General features: G+C 39.1%; 1 protein-coding gene and 1 pseudogene across 2 annotated transcripts in view; one reads left to right on the top strand and one right to left on the bottom strand.

Annotated features, from left to right (window-relative positions):
* The first annotated feature begins 2,523 nt into the window (after nucleotides 1-2,523).
* Nucleotides 2,524-2,642, top strand: LOC142441676 (U6atac minor spliceosomal RNA; annotated as a pseudogene).
* A 4,548-nt stretch (nucleotides 2,643-7,190) lies between these two features.
* The window catches only part of SEC24A (SEC24 homolog A, COPII component), a 94,302-nt gene continuing 83,124 nt past the window's right edge, over nucleotides 7,191-18,368 (bottom strand). Inside the window, exons 19-22 of one of the 2 annotated variants that reach the window (XM_075541568.1) lie at nucleotides 17,638-17,742; nucleotides 17,272-17,364; nucleotides 10,803-10,906; nucleotides 7,191-10,381 (exon numbers count right to left, since the gene is read on the bottom strand). In XM_075541568.1, the coding sequence (XP_075397683.1) occupies nucleotides 10,267-10,381; nucleotides 10,803-10,906; nucleotides 17,272-17,364; nucleotides 17,638-17,742 (417 nt within the window). In that variant the 3' untranslated portion in view covers nucleotides 7,191-10,266. The remainder of the gene's footprint in view (nucleotides 10,382-10,802; nucleotides 10,907-17,271; nucleotides 17,365-17,637; nucleotides 17,743-18,368) is intronic. The other variant, XM_075541567.1, reaches the window with a different exon arrangement.

Below are 18,368 nucleotides of genomic sequence, written 5' to 3'. Positions count from 1 at the left end.
GTGCACAAAAGCAATATATGTACCTGTAAGTACAGATGTGTGTGCAGGTACATATATTCACAGAAGATACAACTACAGATACACTTCATAAATAATCAAACACCTTGGAAGATTAGTTTTGTAGGTTTTCAGGCCTAGGACCTTAGTCCTCTGAGCTAACAGTGTCAATTGGTATACAGTAGTTCACAAGTTCATGTTCTGCATCTTAGTGACATAAATAGTATCTGAGGTCTTAAAAATTGTGATTGGCCATCTAAAATATAACTATTGGTCTCCAATATTTGCCAGGAACAAGAGTAAGAAAGAAAGAAAAATCTCAGAGGAAAAAAGATTTACAAGGCTAATTGTTTACCCAAACCATAACCTGACCTACTTTGAGACCAGAAGAACTAGATGGTGCCTGGCCACGACTTATCCAACTATTCTGACCTAGATTACCATAGATGATCCCTGATAGAAAGGGAGAATGTTACTCTGAGATGTTCTTTAAACTTTGACCCCAAATTATGCATTTCTAGTGAAATGACAAAGTGGCACACAGAATAAAAGGATACTACCTGTAAATACAGGTCCACCAAAAACCCATCTCTCTGAAGTCAAAAGATCATCATGTAAAAACGCAGGGATGAGAATACAAAGCAGGGATGAGAATACAAGGAGGTCTGGACACCAGAATATGGAAAATGGAGTAGCCAGAAGACAAGAAGAGAATGTTGACATACTTTGAAACACTTAACCAATGTCACTGAATAATTTGTATAGAAATTGTCAACTAGGAACCCAATTTACTGTGTAAATGTTTACTGGAGACACAAACAAATATTTTTAAAAATAAGTGAAATAAACCTAACATTCAGTCTCTGGGATGAAGGTAAAAAATCAGACAAGTTCACTACTATCAAGTCGATCCTGACTCAGAGCGACCCTATAGACAGAACAAATCTGCCCCTGTGGGTTTCCAAGACTGAACTTTTGCTGGAACAGAAAGCCACCGCTTCCTCCCACAGTGACTGGTGGTTTCAAACTGCTGACCTTGAGGTTAGTAGCCCAATGCATAACCCACAACCCTGAGGCTCCAGGGATTAAGGTTAGGCAGTAGTACATTTGTTCCCCTTTCTGCTGCACACAGTAAATAACATTTAACTGTAACAGAAATATAAAAAGGGAAAAATTAAAAATAAACACTGCCGTTGACTCATGGTGACCCTATAGGAGCAGGTAGAACTGCTCCAGAGAGTTTCCAAGACTGTCCATCTTTATGGTTCCGAGGAGAGACTGGTGGGCTTAGACCACAGCCCAACCCTTAGCCCACTGGGCCACCCCAGCTCTTTAAACATGAACAGTGGTTGGACTAAAAAACAAGAGAAACAGCCAATCAAATGATGAGAAACGAAGCAGGATGAAGCTGAGATCGGGTGCCTGCTAGTTGGCTGTGGGTAGTAGGCACTACAAGTGTGCCACAGGAGAGAGGGCTGCCGGCAACCTTCCTTTCCCCTGAAGGAGTAGCAGTCATGCAGCCACCTCGCCTTGGACTTCAGTTTGACAGGACACTGTGGACCTAGCGATGAGCAGACCCACCAGGGGGCTGGAAGGGTGGCATACCAAATTCCAATAACCATGCACACATATAACACTTAACCTTTTGCCAAATGAAAATGAGATTAAGAATTCCATCCCAAAGTAACTATTTTATAGTTTCCAAACAAGTACTTTGATACTTAGCCATAATCGAACAGCTCACAGGATTGATTTTCGGGGTTGGGAGGCTTACAGATATGGGTCAACTCACTCAATTGGTGTAGAATGTGTAGTTTATGTTCTACACCCTAGTTTGATGAGTAGTGTCTGGGGTCCTGAAACTGGTGAGCAGCTGTCTAAGAGACTATTGTTGGAGGAGAAGAAAGAGAAAGCAAAGATCCAAAGGAGAAATTAATCTATAGTACTACTAGCCTACCCTAACCATGGCTTCTTCTGGCCTGAGGTCCGAATTCCATGTTGCTTAACTCCCACTACTGCTCAGCAACAGAAGAGGCCCCTGTTAGAATGGGAGGGGAATGTAGAACAAGACTCAATCAAATTCTTAAAAATGCCAGACTTACTGGATTGTCTGAGACTAGAGGAGCCCCAAGACGATGACCCTGACATAACCTTCAAACTCAGGACTGAAACCACTCTCAGGAGCTACCTTTCCGCTAATTAATAGATGGACACAATACACTAAAACTAAAGAGATGCTTGGAAATTGTATTCTTGTACCTCAAAAAGTTTAAAATCCTGTGAGAAAGACACCTTTCTAGAAACACACTACTGTTCTCACTCAAACTAACACCAATACAGGAAGAACATCTAAACAAATCTACTTAAACAAACACAGACTGAAACTGCATTTATAAAAAAAAAAAAAACAACCCATAAAACAACAAGTGCTGGCGAGTTTCTGAAGGGACCCAGTTGGTGGGATTATGGAAAGGCACAGTCACTATGGAAAGCAATGTGACAGGTCCTCAGAAAGCTCGAGCAGGTGTGTTGCATGCCAGGGTTAGCACTGCCCTGGACCAGGGTGGAAGAGGCCCGCGGGCCCGACAGCACACATAAGGTGAAAGCCTTGCCGCCGCCTTTGTGACATTGAACCATATATATATTTTCTCTTACCACTGCAACGGCAGGATGACACCCTTCTATTTTTTTTAGTAGCTCTTGTGGCTAGTGGATAGTTTTTGGGCTACTAATTGCAAGGTCAGCAATTCGAAACTGCCAGCTACCCCAATGGAGAAAGATAAGGCTATCTAATCCTCTATAGAGTTACATTCCCAGAAACCTACAAGGACAGGTCTAACATGTGCTGTGGAGTCACTCTGAGGCAAAAGTAACTCAATGGCAATGAATTAAAAAAAAAAAGCTAGAAAACTATGATCCAGCAATTCCACTCCTAGAGATGCAATAGGGACATAAATAGACATCTGTGGGAGCAGATTGTTTTCAGATATGCTCTGTTGTTTGGAATTTCCAGGCTTCTGAGTAACCAAGTACATTTATAGGACTGTCTGTAACTCATTTCCTTTCTCAATTAAGACAGGACTATCGACATAATTCATGATTTAACAGGCCGTAGGAATGCAGACTCTGCAAAAAGTCTGATCTTCAACTAAGATAAACTAAAAGCTTTCGCTCCCATTCCTTGGGAAATGGTTGAAACACAGCATTCTACAGGGGTTCATTTATATTCCCCTCCAGACCATATTCTCATTGGCTAAAGATATTCTTGCTTGTTTGCCTTCAGAGAAATGGTCAACAATCCATTTGTGTGAGAACTTGATAGTGTGAGACTGCAGGATAGGTGACAAGAATTGTCTATAAACCTGCCTCAACTACAGTTCTGGGCCCTCGAGTGTCTAGTGCTGCAGGAGTCCCCTACACCCTCACCAGTCCTGTCTCTTTATCTTTCTTAATTGCACATGTCTTACAGACAATGCACATCTATAGTCTCCGCAGCATGATTCACAACAGCAAAAAGGTGAAGCTACCTCTTCATCACCAGATGGAGAAAGGGTAGTACATAGAAACAATGGAATATAGGAACCGACAAAGAATATGGGGTTCAGGAACACCTCATGACATGGATGAATCTAGATGATATTATGCTAAGTAAAACAGGTCAATCACAAAATGAGAAATACTGTATAGTGCACCTTTATAAAAAGCTGAGTATACATACAGAAATCAACATTCTTTGATTGTTAGCAGGAAGGGAGCAATTGGAAGGGAATGACTTTCTAGATAGTAACTTACTGCCATCGCGTCGACTCCAACTCATAGCCACCCAATAGGACAGAGGAGAGCTGCCTGGATGGGTTTCCAAGACTTTATTTACAGGAGCAAAAAGGTCCATCTTTCTCCAAATGAAGTGGCTAGTGGATTCAAAATGCTGACCTGTGGTTACCCCACTATGCCACCAGGGCTCCTTTCAGAGTAGAAACTTGTTATTTTTGGTGATTGGAAAGATCATACCTAATAGGAGTGAAGTCTGCCCAAACTAAATGAAGACAACAAGAAGTAAGGATGATGTATATACAACTCATTTTAAAAGTGATATAACCATGGAAGTGTATGATATGTGAATACTATATCAAGAAAACTAATGAGGAAAAAAACAAACGAAAAGAAAGGAACCAAATGACCAACGTTACCATGGGTGAAGGAGAAAGAGGTGTTGCTTAGGGGACATTGAGTCTATGCTAAAGAGGTGAAATAATTTGGAAAAGGTTATCAGTAATAGTTGTACAACATGAAGAGTATAATCAATGGGACTGAATTGGACAATGTTTTGTTGTGTATATTTTTGCCAAAATTAGAAAAAAATTACATGAATAACAATGAGTACAAGGAAGAAGAAAACATTCTAGAATTGAATGTGATGATTGTACAACTCTTCTTGATATGATTGAATTGTATGACGTGGATGAAGTGCTCATAAAACTTTTTTTAAAAAACATTTTATTAGGGGCTCATACAATGCTTATCACAATCCATACATATACATACATCAATTGTATAAAGCACATCTGTACATTCTTTGCCCTAATCATTTTCTTTTATTTTCTCTTTTCTTTTTTTACATTTTATTAGGGACTCATACAAATCTTATCACAATCCATACATACACATACATCAATTGTATAAAGCACATCCATACATTCCCTGCCCCAATCATTCTCAAAGCATTGGCTCTCCACTTAAGCCCTTTGCATCAGGTCCTCTTTTTTCCCCCCTCCCTCCCTGCTCCCCCCAAAACTATTTTTTAAAGTATGCAAAACTAGGACTGATTTTGGTAAATGCTTTAACAAAATTTTACGGAGTATTTATAACAAAAAAAGCTAGTGGTTATTACATAACTAGATATGTAAGCATATCTGTTTAAGAGGGCACATGTGAACACATGTATATATGGGTATTTGTGTACATATGTATATACATGTTTGTGTGCTACAGATACAGTAGCCATATAATAAAGCACATCGGGGGAGCAGTTATGGAGACTTGCTAGACATCCAAACACCTTGTGGGCCTGGATTTCTGGGTTAAAAGGCTTAGGCCCATCCTATCTTGAGACAATTTGGTCAATTGGCTTGACAAGAACATAATTCATAATGTTCGATACCCTAGTTGGGTAAGTAGCAGCTGGGTCTTTAAAATAAGAAGGGAAGGAAGGAGAAGCTAGAATAAGGGTGACAACAAACAAAACGAGAATGCTGATACATTATGAAAACTGTAACCAAAGGTCTGGAACATATTGTATAAAAATTGTTAAATAGAAGGCTGAGCATGATATTGGGACAAGAGGAAAGTAAAAGGAAATAGAGGAGAGAACTAGGAGGCAAAGGGCATTTATAGAGGTCTAAATACAGGCATGTACATATGTAAATATATTTATATATGACAATGGGGAAATAGATGTATGTGCATATATTTATAGGTTTAGTATTAAGGTAGCAGGACACTGGGCCTCTACTCAAGTACTCCCTCAATCAAGAACACTGTGTTCCATTAAACTGGCATTCCATGATGCTCACCTTCCCAACAGGGTTACTGAAGACAAAGTGGGTGCATAAGCAAATGTGGTGAAGAAAGCTGATGGTGCCCAGCTATCAAAAGATACAGCATCTGGGGTCTTAAAGACTTGATCAACAAGTGGTCATCTAGCTGAGAAGCAACAAAGCCCACATGGAGGAAGCACACCAGCCCATGTGATCACGAGGTCTCAGTACGATCAGTTATCAGGCATCAAAGAACAAAAAAATCATATAGATGTGAATGAGAGGTAGTGCAGAATGGAGACCCAAAGTCAATCTGTAGGCAAATGGACATCCGCTTACAGAAGGACCACAGGGAAGAGACGAGCCAGTCAGGGTGCAGTGTAGCAATGATGAAACATATAACTTTTCTCTAGTTCTTTAATGCTTTAACGCCCCCCCCCCCACTATCATGATCCCAATTCTACCTTCCAACTCCAGCTACACCAGATAATGTACACTGGTACAGATAGAGCTGGAAACACAGGGAATCCAGGACAGATAAACACCTCAGGACCAATAATAACAGTAACAATACCAGGAGGGTAAGGGACACATGGAGGGAGAAAGGAGGAACTGAACTGATCACAATGATATACTTATAACCCCCTTCCTGGGGGATGGACAACAGAAGAGTGGGTGAAGGGAGACCGGTCAGTGTAGGACATGAAAAAATAATAATTTATAAATTATCAGGGGTTCACAAGGGAGGGAGGGTGGAGGAGGGGCTGGGGAAAATGAGCTGATACCAAGGGCTCAAGTAGAAAGCAAATTTTTTTTTAAAGCAAATGTTTTAAGAATGATGATGGCAAAAAATGTGCTTGACACGTAGAATGAATGTAAGGATTGTGTTAAGAGCTGTACGAGGCCCCAATAAAATGATTATTAAAGTGGACAGATAATTTTTTAAAAAGTAGTGAAAACATATTTAATAGGAGGAATCCTGGAGGTTGAAAATAGAATGGCAAACCAGAAAAGCAAACTTAATGCCATTGCGTCAATTCTGACTCATAGCAACCCTGTAGGACAGAACTGCCCTGTGGCTTCTGAGACTGCACTCTGCGGGAGCAGAAAGCGTTCCTATTTCTTTGGTGGGGTGACTGACTGTGGCTTCAGACTCGCCCATCCTGTTCTTAGCAGCACAATTCACGACCCACTTCTTAAACTCGGGCCACTCTACCCTTAAAGGAATGGCAGAGGAAATATGTGTATAGGAAAGCAGCTGGAAGATCCCAGGATTGAAAATAGAGAATCATTTCTGAATTAATTAAAGGACATCCTGAATAAAAGTATATAAAACACAGAGTAGTAATAACTATAGCACATTAAGGATAAGAGAAAAATGTTAAAATATACAGAGACTATCTACAAATGAACAATTAGACTGACTTTGGTGACCTTCTGATAAGTAAGATGAGTCCAAAAGATAAAAATCTTTAAAATAATGAGAAAAAAATAACTTTTAATCTAGATTTAAAACCTGATACCCTTGAGGAATGAGTGTTTATGACCTCCAAAGCATGTACTTAGGAGATTTAAAGAACTATCTGCAATTGACTTAACTTGATACACAATGAAGTTGGGGTTGGCAAACTAATGTTATCACTTTAAACAACTAGTCATTGTATGCAATCTCTTTCAATTAACTTTATTGATAGCCAAATCAATAAGTTAGCACAGATCAAATGATTATTTGCATGGGTTACAAATGACTCTTTAACAGGAAGAAAACAGTGAAAATTACAAACAGTAAAAAGGGGGACAAATCTTGTCTCTTCACATTTCAGAGAAGCAAGATTGAACACAACACACTGAAAATCAATACATTTGAATTTGAGAACAAGAATTGAATGTTACAATATTATACACTACTTTACAAAATTAAAATTTCTATATAAGGATTATATTGGTAATAGTTAACAAAATCTTAAAATCACATTTGGTGGTCCCCTAGATAATAGCTGTTATGCATCTTTGATTAGAAGAAATAAATCTTTCCTAATTATTGCAAACAGTCTATTAGACTCAATACATTATATTAAATTAAAAAGAAAGAAAGTATATGCAAACTAAATAGTACTGCTTGGATGGATATTAGTATGTCAGACATACAGAAATGTTACTTTAAAAATCTTAGAAATTAGAAAAATAGAGTTCTTTTTATGGTAGAACTGTCATGCTCAGATTTAAATACCAAGATTGCCCTTGCCTGTTACTTTAGTAGTTGTAGATCTGTAGAAAATTCAAGGATCTTTCATGATAATTTACAACTATAATAAAAAAAATATGGCATATTGTAAATATTAGTTGTTTTACATCAAAAAAGTAATACAAGATGAGACAGGAGATAGTGCCCCACTGCCCCTGTCCCCCAAAAGAAAATCAAACAAAAACACCCCACATTCAATATTGTGAAAAAAATAATTGCTTTAATATCAACATCCCAAAAAGGTTCTTTCATTCCCTCATAATCTGGAGATGAAGAAAAATTATTGGAAAGGTAAGGACTTTTTTAATGAACTGGTTGTTACAAAATTATTTGATTGCACATGTTATGCAATACTTAAAGGAAATTTGTGAAGTATGCTAACAAAGCTTATATGGTAATTACAAGAGTCAACCCATGAAGGGATGTAGTGAGGCACAAGAAAGATTACTGTCCCTAGAAGCATGACATTTTCCTCTGGACGATCCTTTACTGTTAAGGACTTATGAATACCAACATTTAAAATTCACATTGAGAAGATAATTTATTATTTTAAGAAACATCAGTGCATAATAGTGACTTAGTTTCTTTAAAAGAGGGGAAAATAGAAATTTAATTGTTACCATTTGAAACTTGCTTCCTAATAAAAGAAACCTTGTCATTTAATGTACAATGTATACACTGAAAACAAACATTAACACTGCTTCAGGGAGATGATATTCTTATAAAACACAATTATTCTTGATCCACCAGTGGTGGTGGTATACTCTCAAAGGTCCTTCTTTACTACCCCAAAAGCTTCAGTTGACGTTTGCTCAGATTGAAATGAACCAGAAAGTTACCATTTCATTGGTTGGTAATCATATAAAACCAAGATTGTAAACACATTTTCTGACCCATTAAAACAAACAAAAATTTTTTCATCTGGTTATATACATGAAGATCTTTTACTTTAAGAAGTTCATACCAAACAGAATCTGTGAAAATGGAGCCAAATTTCCCGAAGACACTAGATCACATCATTTTAAATATACAGATACATAATTCACCTATTTGTAAACAAAATTTGCTTAAAAGTTTTGACTATAATATTCTCCTTGCTGAATCAAAAAATCAGCCTCTTGAGCGTGTTCAGAAATCAAGTTTCTTCCATAATTTCATGTCTGTATGACTTTAATAGCCACCAAATCAAATAGCAGCATTAATGCTTTAATAGGTTTCTACATCTAAGTAAAATTTCTTAGGATCAAATTTCAATTTGATTATTAAATTCCTTCGAAAAATGGTACTGATGCATTTGAGACAGCATTTAAGAAACCTTCAATTTCTTTCAATCACCCTCATTTCACCAAAATAACACTTTCATTATACATCACAGGGCAGAAATGTACCAAATAATACCCACTTAATGGATCAAGATCATTAGTTTCCCATCTCCCTATCCATCACTGCCCAGTTCCAATATATTTATGAAGACAGCTCTGATGCTTTTTACTGCAGAATATAACAGAATCTCTAAGCAATCTTGAGGCAGATGAGAAAACCACTTAGTTTTTACTACAGACTGTAGTCACTTTGTTCTTCAAGTATAGAGAATACTGACAGATTTTAAAGCTTGAATGTATTCATATTCTTAAGTTTAAGTGAGTTCACTCTAGTTTTAGTTAACACGATGATCCCTTTCCTTCCTTAAGAAAAGAGAAAAAAAATATGTATGGGGGAAATATTGTAGTTTTTCTACATTTTATTCCTTTCTAAAGTTTTTTAAAAGATCATTTTCAATAGATTTATAACTTCCCTGCAACACTTGGGTCTTGTGAGGTTTAAAATGTAGCAGCCAAAAATTTGGAAATTAAAAAAATGACAAATATTGTGAACACAGAAGCATTTATTAACAAAAGTTCTTTGCCTCTGCAATACTGTCTCATCTTATTTCAATTCATAACAATGAAAACATAATTGATAACAAAAGAAAAAATGTACCTAATAATATGCAGATATATTTTGAGTTGAAGAATACAGTATTTGGGGTTGCATGTTTCATTCTCTGCTGTGGTCTTTTATTTGCTACAGTTTGTTGAAGTCACCGTGAGAATGACCAAATTATTTTCTACTTTGGATTATCGTTGATACCATGTGTTTTTTTCAGTATGCTGAAATCAAAGGGAAAACTTTTTTATTTTGTGGTAACAGGGATTTTGATACAATTATGTGGGACATGTACATCCCACATGGACTCTGGTGATGGGACTGATGGGGGAAGACCAGTTTCTTCAGATCCACGCAGTTTTACCAGTGCCCCCACAAGGCGGCAGCATGTACTACAATTGGGATAGCAGCTTCCCAAAAAACCTGAGAGGCTGAAAAGGTTGGTGGACAATATGTGTCCCACAGGCCAGAAAAGGGCTAATCATCACATTAGTTCAAAAGCCTAATAGAAAAGGAAGATGTTCCATATTCTCATATGCTCCATCAAATTTCTTCATTTGCTCATTTATTCACTTGTTGTTGTATATGCAAAAGGAATTCATAATACGATAACGCAGACTCTGTTCTGTCTTCTACCATGTACTGCAGGAAAGTTGCTTTCATTGGACTCTCATCCCTTAGGAATAAAAGGTAAAAGTATTTATATTCATTAGATAAAGTTAGTAATTTAAAAAAGGCTTGTCATGAAACTTTTGGTACATTCTGGTAACTATCATAATATAACACACAAATAGCTGCTAGTTTCTCATGTTTCTCTGAGAATAGCTGGGAGATAATGATGACTTTGTTACACAGGAGGTAAAAGTTCAGAGTGGAAGTAGAATTAGTTAAGCATTTTACCAACAAGTTCATTAAAAGCTGAGGAAATTCAATACTTGTGTATAAAGCAAAATTTAGTACTTTCTATTAGAAGCATCTTTTTCATTTTTAAAGAGTTTACTTAAGCAATAATTCTCATATATATTTAATTCAAAATCGGTCCTTTTTCAGGGTAAAACAAATTGTTTCACTACTAGGAAATGAAAATTCCAACTTACCTTATTATATATAGTATTGGAAAAAATGGTCTTTGTTCTCTAAGCCAAGAGATGAAAGCTATTGTTCTGGCAGATTCTGGTGTATTAAGTTCTGGAAGATCAGTCTGTTAAATAAAAAACAGGAATACCCAATTGACATTAGTCATGTGCCTAATAAATCATTACCCAAACCTACTGCTGTCCAGTCAAATCCAACTGACATTAACCTTACTACAGGACAGAGTAGAGCTGTCCCAGAGGATTTCCAAAGCTCTAAATCTCCTTCACAGAGCAGACTGCCACATCTTCATTCAACAAAGCAGCCAGTGGTCTAAGGGCTTCTTTTATCAGGCAAAGTACTGCTCAAAAGTTAACTGGAGACGAGCCAGTCAGGATGCAGTGCAGCAACAATGAAACATACAATTTTCCTCTAGTTCTTTAATGCTTCTTCACCCCCACTATCATGATCCCAATTCTACCTTACACATCCGGCTAGACCAGAGGATGTACACTGATACAGATAGGAACTGGGAACACAGGGAATCCAAGACAGATGATCCCTTCAGAACCAGTGGTGAGTGGCGATACCAGGAGGATGGAGGGAAGGTGGGGTAGAAAGGGGGAACCGATTACAATGATCTACATATAACCTCCTCCCTTGGGGATGACAACAGAAAAGTGAGTGAAGGGAGATGTCGGACAGTATAAGACATGACAAAATAATAATAATTTATACATTATTAAGGGTTCATGTGGGGCCAGGGAGGGAGGGGAAAATGAGCTGATACCAAGGGCTCAAGTAGAAAGCAAATGTCTTCAGAATGATGATGGGAACAAATGTGCTTGACACAATGGATGTATGTGTGGATTGTGAGAAGAGTTGTATAAGCCCCCAATACAATGATTTAAAGAAAACAAGGAAAAAACAAAGTTAGATGGCATACAAAAATCACCTGGTAATCTACTGAGATTCAGACTGGTTTAGGAGGTGAGGAGAAGAGACAAAATGTCTAACCATTTCCTAGGTGATGAATACTATATGCTACTTGGCTGGAAACTACGTTTACCACAAGGATCCAGAATAGCGGTTCTCAACCTGTGGGTCTCAACCCCTTTGGGGGTCGAATGACTCTTTCAGAGGGGTCACCTGCTTCATAACAGTAGCAAAATGACAGTTATGAAGTAGCAACAAAAATAATTTTATAGTTGGGGAGAGGGGGTGTCACCACAACATGAGAGACTGTATTTATAGGGTCACGGCATTAGGTTGAGAACCACTGATCTAGAACAGCAGGCAAACATCTTTTCTGAAAAAAAAAAAAAAAAGATGCATAGGAATGTTTTTATTGTTTCATTTGTTTCAACTTCTAGGATTTTAAAATATTTTATTGTAGTAAATGTAGTAACTCAGTGACATGAAATCACTACCTTGTCCAGCCATTAGCACTACTCATTCCCCAAAGCTTTTCAACTCCCAAAGAGAAAGCAAGTGCCTACCAAGCAATACTTCCCCTTTCTCTTTTCCCTCCGGCCCCAGGTGGCTGTTGTCTCATTAGGTGCTACTGAATCAATGCTCACTCAGAGCAATCAAACGTGGAGGAGCAGAACTGCTCCATGGTGATTTCTTGGCTGTAATATTAATGGGGACAGATCACCAGCCTTATCCTCCACTGTGCCAACCTCTAGGTTCCCTGCTTGTCCAGGCCCAGAGGACTTCCAACTCCTGGTGACCAGGAATACACTTTTGTCTATGCATTTGCCTGAATGAGATATTTTGTGTAAGTAGCATTACATAGTAATATTTCTTTTTTATTTTTATGTTTGACTTATTTCACTCAGTACAATGTTTTCAGGATTCATCTACATTGGAGCATGTATCAGAATTTCATTAATTGCTATCACTGAATGACATTCCATTGTATGAATAGACCACATTTTGTTTATCCACTCATCTGTTCCAGACACTTGAGTTGTTTCCACCTTTTGGCTATTGTGAATAATGCTGCAATAAACTGGGCGTATAATTAATATCCTTCTGAAAAGACCACATAGTAAATTAGACTTGTAGGTCATTTAGCTCCTAATCCAATTATTCAGTGCTGCTATTAAAGTAGCCACAGAAAATAACTAAAGAGAGGGGCATGGCTACGTTCCAGTTGAACTTACGTGCTGGTCAGTTTGTGCCGTGCTGGCTTGTGTGTGGCTGTGGTGCTGGGAGCTGTGCCACTGGGATTTCCAAGGCCAGCAGGGTCAGCCAATGTATGTGAACGGGCTTCAGCGGAGCTTCCAGACTAAGAACAGACACTGAAGAAGGACTCTGCTCCCCACTTTGGAGGAAGAAGCTGCTGAAAACCTTAAGCCTAGCTTCTAAGCATTGTCAAATTCTGAAAGGCTAAATAAAGGAAGCAGAACATTGTCAGAGATACTGTCAGAGGATGGACCCCTCAGGTCTGCGGGCACTGGAAAGGTGACTGAAGAACAGCTGGTTTCTGGGAGGGAAGTCGACCATGGTGACATGAGTCGGGTAAAGCCTGTGGAAATGGAGCCTTCAGAATTTTCATGTGCTGATGGAGCTTGACTCAAAATAAGGAGAAATAGCTGCAAAAATCTTCTAATGATTAGAGTTTAGAATGTGTTAAGTATGAATTTAGGATGATTGGGAGTAGTCAAGTGCATGAAGATTGATGTCCTGGCTATTAGTGAGCAGAAATGGACTGGTAATGGGCACTTTGAATAGACAAGCGTATAATTTCGTATGCCAGGAATAACACAATCAAGAGGAAAGGTGTGGCATTCACAAAGGATACTGGCAAGTCAGTCATGACGTGCAATACTATCTGTGATTGGATTATAGCTATCTGCCTTCAAGGAAATCCAATCAATACAACAATGGTTCAAATTTATGGACCAAACACCAAAGCTAATGGTGAAGAAATTAAAGAATTCTACCAATGACTTCGGTTGGAAATTAATCAAACATACAATCAAGATGCAATGATAGTTATTGGGGATTGGAATGCAAACGCTGGAAGCAAAGCGGAAGGAACAGTAGTTGAAACTAAGGACTTGGTGAGAGAAATGAAGTTGGAGATCGCATGATAGAATTTTGCAAGACCAACAACATAGCAAATACCTTTTCCAACAAGACAAAAGGCAACTAGACATAGACTTCCCCATATGGAATACACAGAAATCAAATTGACTACATCTGTGGGAAGGCATGAAGAAGCTCAATAGCAGCACTTAAAACCTGGCCAGGGGCCAACTGTGGAACAGACTATAAATCACTCATATGTAAGTTCAAGATGAAACTGAAGAAAATTAAAACAAGTCCACAGGAGCCAAAACAGGACCTTGAGACTATCCCCCCTGAATTTCGAGAACATTCTCAAGAACAGATGTGCTGCATTGAACACTAATGACAGAAGACCCGATGCGCTGTGGAAGGACATCAAGAACATCATTCATGAAGAAAGCCAAAGGTCATGTTAATGGCGGTGGAACAATTAGGCAAGGGATAACAATAGTGGTTGTACAACATGAAGAGTATAATCAATAGCACTGAATTATATGAAGTTGTTGAATTGGTGAATGTTTTGTTGTGTGTATTTTTTAAAAACTTACATTAATAACAATGAGTACAGAATAAAAGTAATGTCAAAAATTGATTGTGGTAAAGATTATACAACTATTCTTTATATGGGTGAACTACTGAATTGTATGATATGTGGATGAAGTACCAATACAACAATTTTTCAAAAAAAAAGCAAAAGAACAAAAGAGAAGATCAAAGTGGATGTCCAAAGAGGCTGAAACTTGCTATTAATCATAGAGTAGCAAAAGCAAGAGGAAGAAAGGATGAAGTTAAGATGCTGAACAGAGGAGGTACAGGGAATCCAGGGTGGATGATACCTTCAGGACCAAGGGTGTGAGGGGCGATGCTGGGAGAGTGGAGGGTGAGTGGGTTGGAAAGGGGGAACTGATTACAAGGATCCACATGTGACCTCTTCCCTGGGAGAGGGACAGCAGAGAAGGGGGGGAAGGGAGACTCCGGATAAAGCAAGATATGACAAAATAACGATGTATAAATTACCAAGGGCACATGAGGGAGGGGGGAGCGGGGAGGGAGGGGGAAAAAAGAGGACCTGATACAAAGGGCTTAAGTGGAGAGCAAATGCTTTGAGAATGATTGGGGCAGGGAATGTATGGATGTGCTTTATAAAATTGATGTATGTATATGTATGAACTGTGATAAGAATTGTATGAGCCCCAATAAATTGTTAAAAAAAAAAAGATGCTGAACAGAAAATTTCAAAGGGTAGTTTGAGAAGACACAGCCACACATAATAAAACGTGCACGGCTGTAGAACTAGAAACCCACAGGAAGAACATGCTCAGCTTATCTGAAACTGAGAGAATTCAAGAAATTCAAGCCTTGATTCGCAATTTAGAAAGATTCTATAGGCAAAATAGTAAATGATATAGAAAGCATCAAGATAGAAAAAATACACAGTCACTGTGCCAAAAAGAACTAGTCAACACCTTTTCAGGAGCTAGCATATAAGGAAGAACCAATGGTGCTGAAGGAAGGTCAGGCTGCATTGAATGCATTAGCACCCCAAAAGGTTCCAGGAATTGATGGAATTCCAATTGAGATGTTTCAGAAAGCTGAAGCAGCACTGGAAGCACTCACTCGTCTAGGCCAGGAAATGTGGAAAACTGACTAGAAGAGATCCATATTTATGCCCATTCCAAAGAAAGGCGACCCAACAGAATGTGCAAACTACAGGACAGCATCATCGATACTGCGTGCAAGTACAGTTTTGCTTAATATCAGCCAACAGTGGTTGCAGCAATACATTGACAGGGAACTGCCAGAAGTTCAGGCTGGATTCAGCGGAGGATGCGCAGCAAGGGCTATCATTGCTGATGTCAGATGGATCTTGGTTCAAAGCAAAGATCTGTACCACAAGGATCTTGGCTCATACCAGAGATTTACTTGTGTTTCACTGACTATGCAAAGGCATTCAACTGCGTGGACCACAATAAACTGTGGATAACCTTCAGAATGAGAATTTCAGAACAATCCATTGTGCTCGTGAGGAACTTGTACATGGATCAAGAGGCAGTTATGCAAACAGAACAAGGGAATGGCTTAAAATCAGGAAAGGTGTACATAATAGTTGTATCCTCTCACCATACTTGTTCAATCTGTATGCTGAACAAATCAGAGAAGCTGGATTCTAGGAAGAAGAGTGCAGCATCAGGGATGGAGGAAGGCTTATTAACAACCTGTGGTATGCAGATGACACACCGTGCTTGCTGAAATTGAGGACTTGAAGGACTTTCGGATGAAGATCACGGATTGTAACCTTTAGTATGGATTATACTCAATGTAAGGAAGAGCAAAATCCTCACAACTTGACTAACAGAGAAAGGGTTGAAGTTGTCAAGAATTTTTTTCTTACTTGGAACCACAATCAATGCTCATGGAAGCAGTAGTCCAGAGAGCAAAAGATGTTACTTTGAGGAGTAAGGAGCGCCTGACCTGAGCCATGGTGTTCTCTATTGCATCAGATGCATGTGAAAGTTGGACATGGACTAAGGAAGACCGTAAAGGAATAGATGCATTTGAATTGTGGTGCTGGAGAAGAAGTGAACATACCTTGGACTGATAAAAGGACAAACCAACCTGAGTTGGAAGAACTAAGACCAGAGTGCTCCTTACAGGCAAGGATGGCAAGACTTCGTCTTACATACTTTGGACATATTGTCAGGAGAGAGCAGTCCCTAGAGAAGGACATCTTGCTTGGTAAAGTGGAGGGGCGGTGAAAAAGAGGAAGGCCCTCAACGAGCTGGACTGACACCGTGGCTGCCACAATGGGCTCGGGCACGGGGACAATGGTGAGCAGGGTGCAGGGTGGTGCGGTGGGTTGTTCTTTTGAGCATCAGACTCAATGGCACCTAACAACCACCAATAGGAAGAGCAGCTGCCGAGCGCTTCTCATTTTATTATGTCTTTCATTAGTTGAGACAATAAGGTTGAGACATATTATTACAAATATGATCCTTTCTCACCCTCTTAAGACTAGCTTGTCGGTCCAGCAGTACAAGTCAAGGCATGAAAGCTAGTGCTTACATTAGCTCAATCCTGACATGTGTCCTTTTTTTATTGGGGGCTCTTACTACAATCCATACATCATCAATTGTGTCAGGCATATTTGTACATATGCTACCATTGTTCTTTTCTAGACATTTACTTTCTCTTGAGTCCTTGGTTTCAGCTCCTCTTTTTTCCCTTCCCTTCCCACCAATCAAATACGAAATGAGGGTGATCAATTGGAAGAGAAGCATAACTGTAGAGACATTTTACTTTTAGAGAAGTTCCTGAGATGATGCTTTTATTTCACAATAGGAAATTCCTGTCCTTGTTGCCTTTGAAACCTACTTTATGTGTCCTATGTAGCTGCTGTAGTGAGGGACATCTTACCATCGTCTGTGGAACTGACGCATAGTTCTGAACTCCTAGAACGTGACTGAGGAAATTCTGCCCACAGTTTTTTCCAACCCAAAGAATCATTACCTGGGGGAGAAGGAAAAGAAAATTACTTGGAAATACCCAGCAGTGAGTCTCTCCAGTCACTTCTACCACTGCATGTGTCACAAAGATAAACAAGATGAGAAAGTTCACTGAATGAAGTAGGCTGTGAAGAGAGATGGTAGGTTAGCACAAATACAAACTGATTCAGTTGAAGTAGGTCTATCATTCGTTCAGAAATAAAAATGTTAAGGAGAAAATATGAATGCTAATCAGGTACGGCAAAAGACAGAGGAGGGTCAGGTTCAAGCTACTTACAAAGCCTGCGTCCATGAGGAAAGCTCCGTCCCTGCTCAGCTTCTCCACAGAGAGCTGAAGGATAGGGGGCTGCGGTATGGTTCTATCGCTGACACTGAGCGCTCCCTGAGGAATTAAGCACAAGAGCAAAGCTTCCAGATACTGCTAGGTAAGGTGGAATCACAGTTGGACAAGCAAACAAACAGAATGTTTCAATAAATATTCTAAGACAGTGGGTCTCAACCTTCCTAATGCCTCCATCCTTTAATACAGTTCCTCATGTTGTGGTGACCTCCCAACCATAACATTATTTTCACTGATACTTCATAACTGTAATTTTGCTACTGCTATGACACAGGCAACCCCTGTGAAAGGGTCGTTTGACCCTCAAAGGGGTCATGATCCACAGGTTGAGAACTGTGGCTCTAAGAGGTTGGGCAAATTATTCACATTTAAATATAAAAGAGAGAAATCACTATCTTAAGTATTGTTTTAAAAACAAATACAACCTATTGGGATCTGGGTTTACAAAAAACAAAACAAAGTTCTTGCCATCGAGTCAATTCGACGGATATAAACCCTGTAGAACAGCAGAGCTGCCCCGTGGCTTTCTGAGACCGTCAGTTCCCGGAGTTGAAAGGCTCATCCTTCTCCTGCAGAGCACCTGGTCTCAAACTGCTGAACCTGTGTCTGGCAGCCCAAGAGCTGCCGCTAGAGCTCGCTGTGTGTTCCCCCTCTTTTTATCCAGTTGT

The sequence above is a fragment of the Tenrec ecaudatus genome, chromosome 2, assembly GCF_050624435.1.
Source record: "Tenrec ecaudatus isolate mTenEca1 chromosome 2, mTenEca1.hap1, whole genome shotgun sequence".
NCBI lineage: Eukaryota > Metazoa > Chordata > Mammalia > Afrosoricida > Tenrecidae > Tenrec > Tenrec ecaudatus.
The sequence above is the reverse complement of the archived record's forward strand: the minus strand, read 5'-3'. Positions and strand labels throughout refer to the sequence as shown.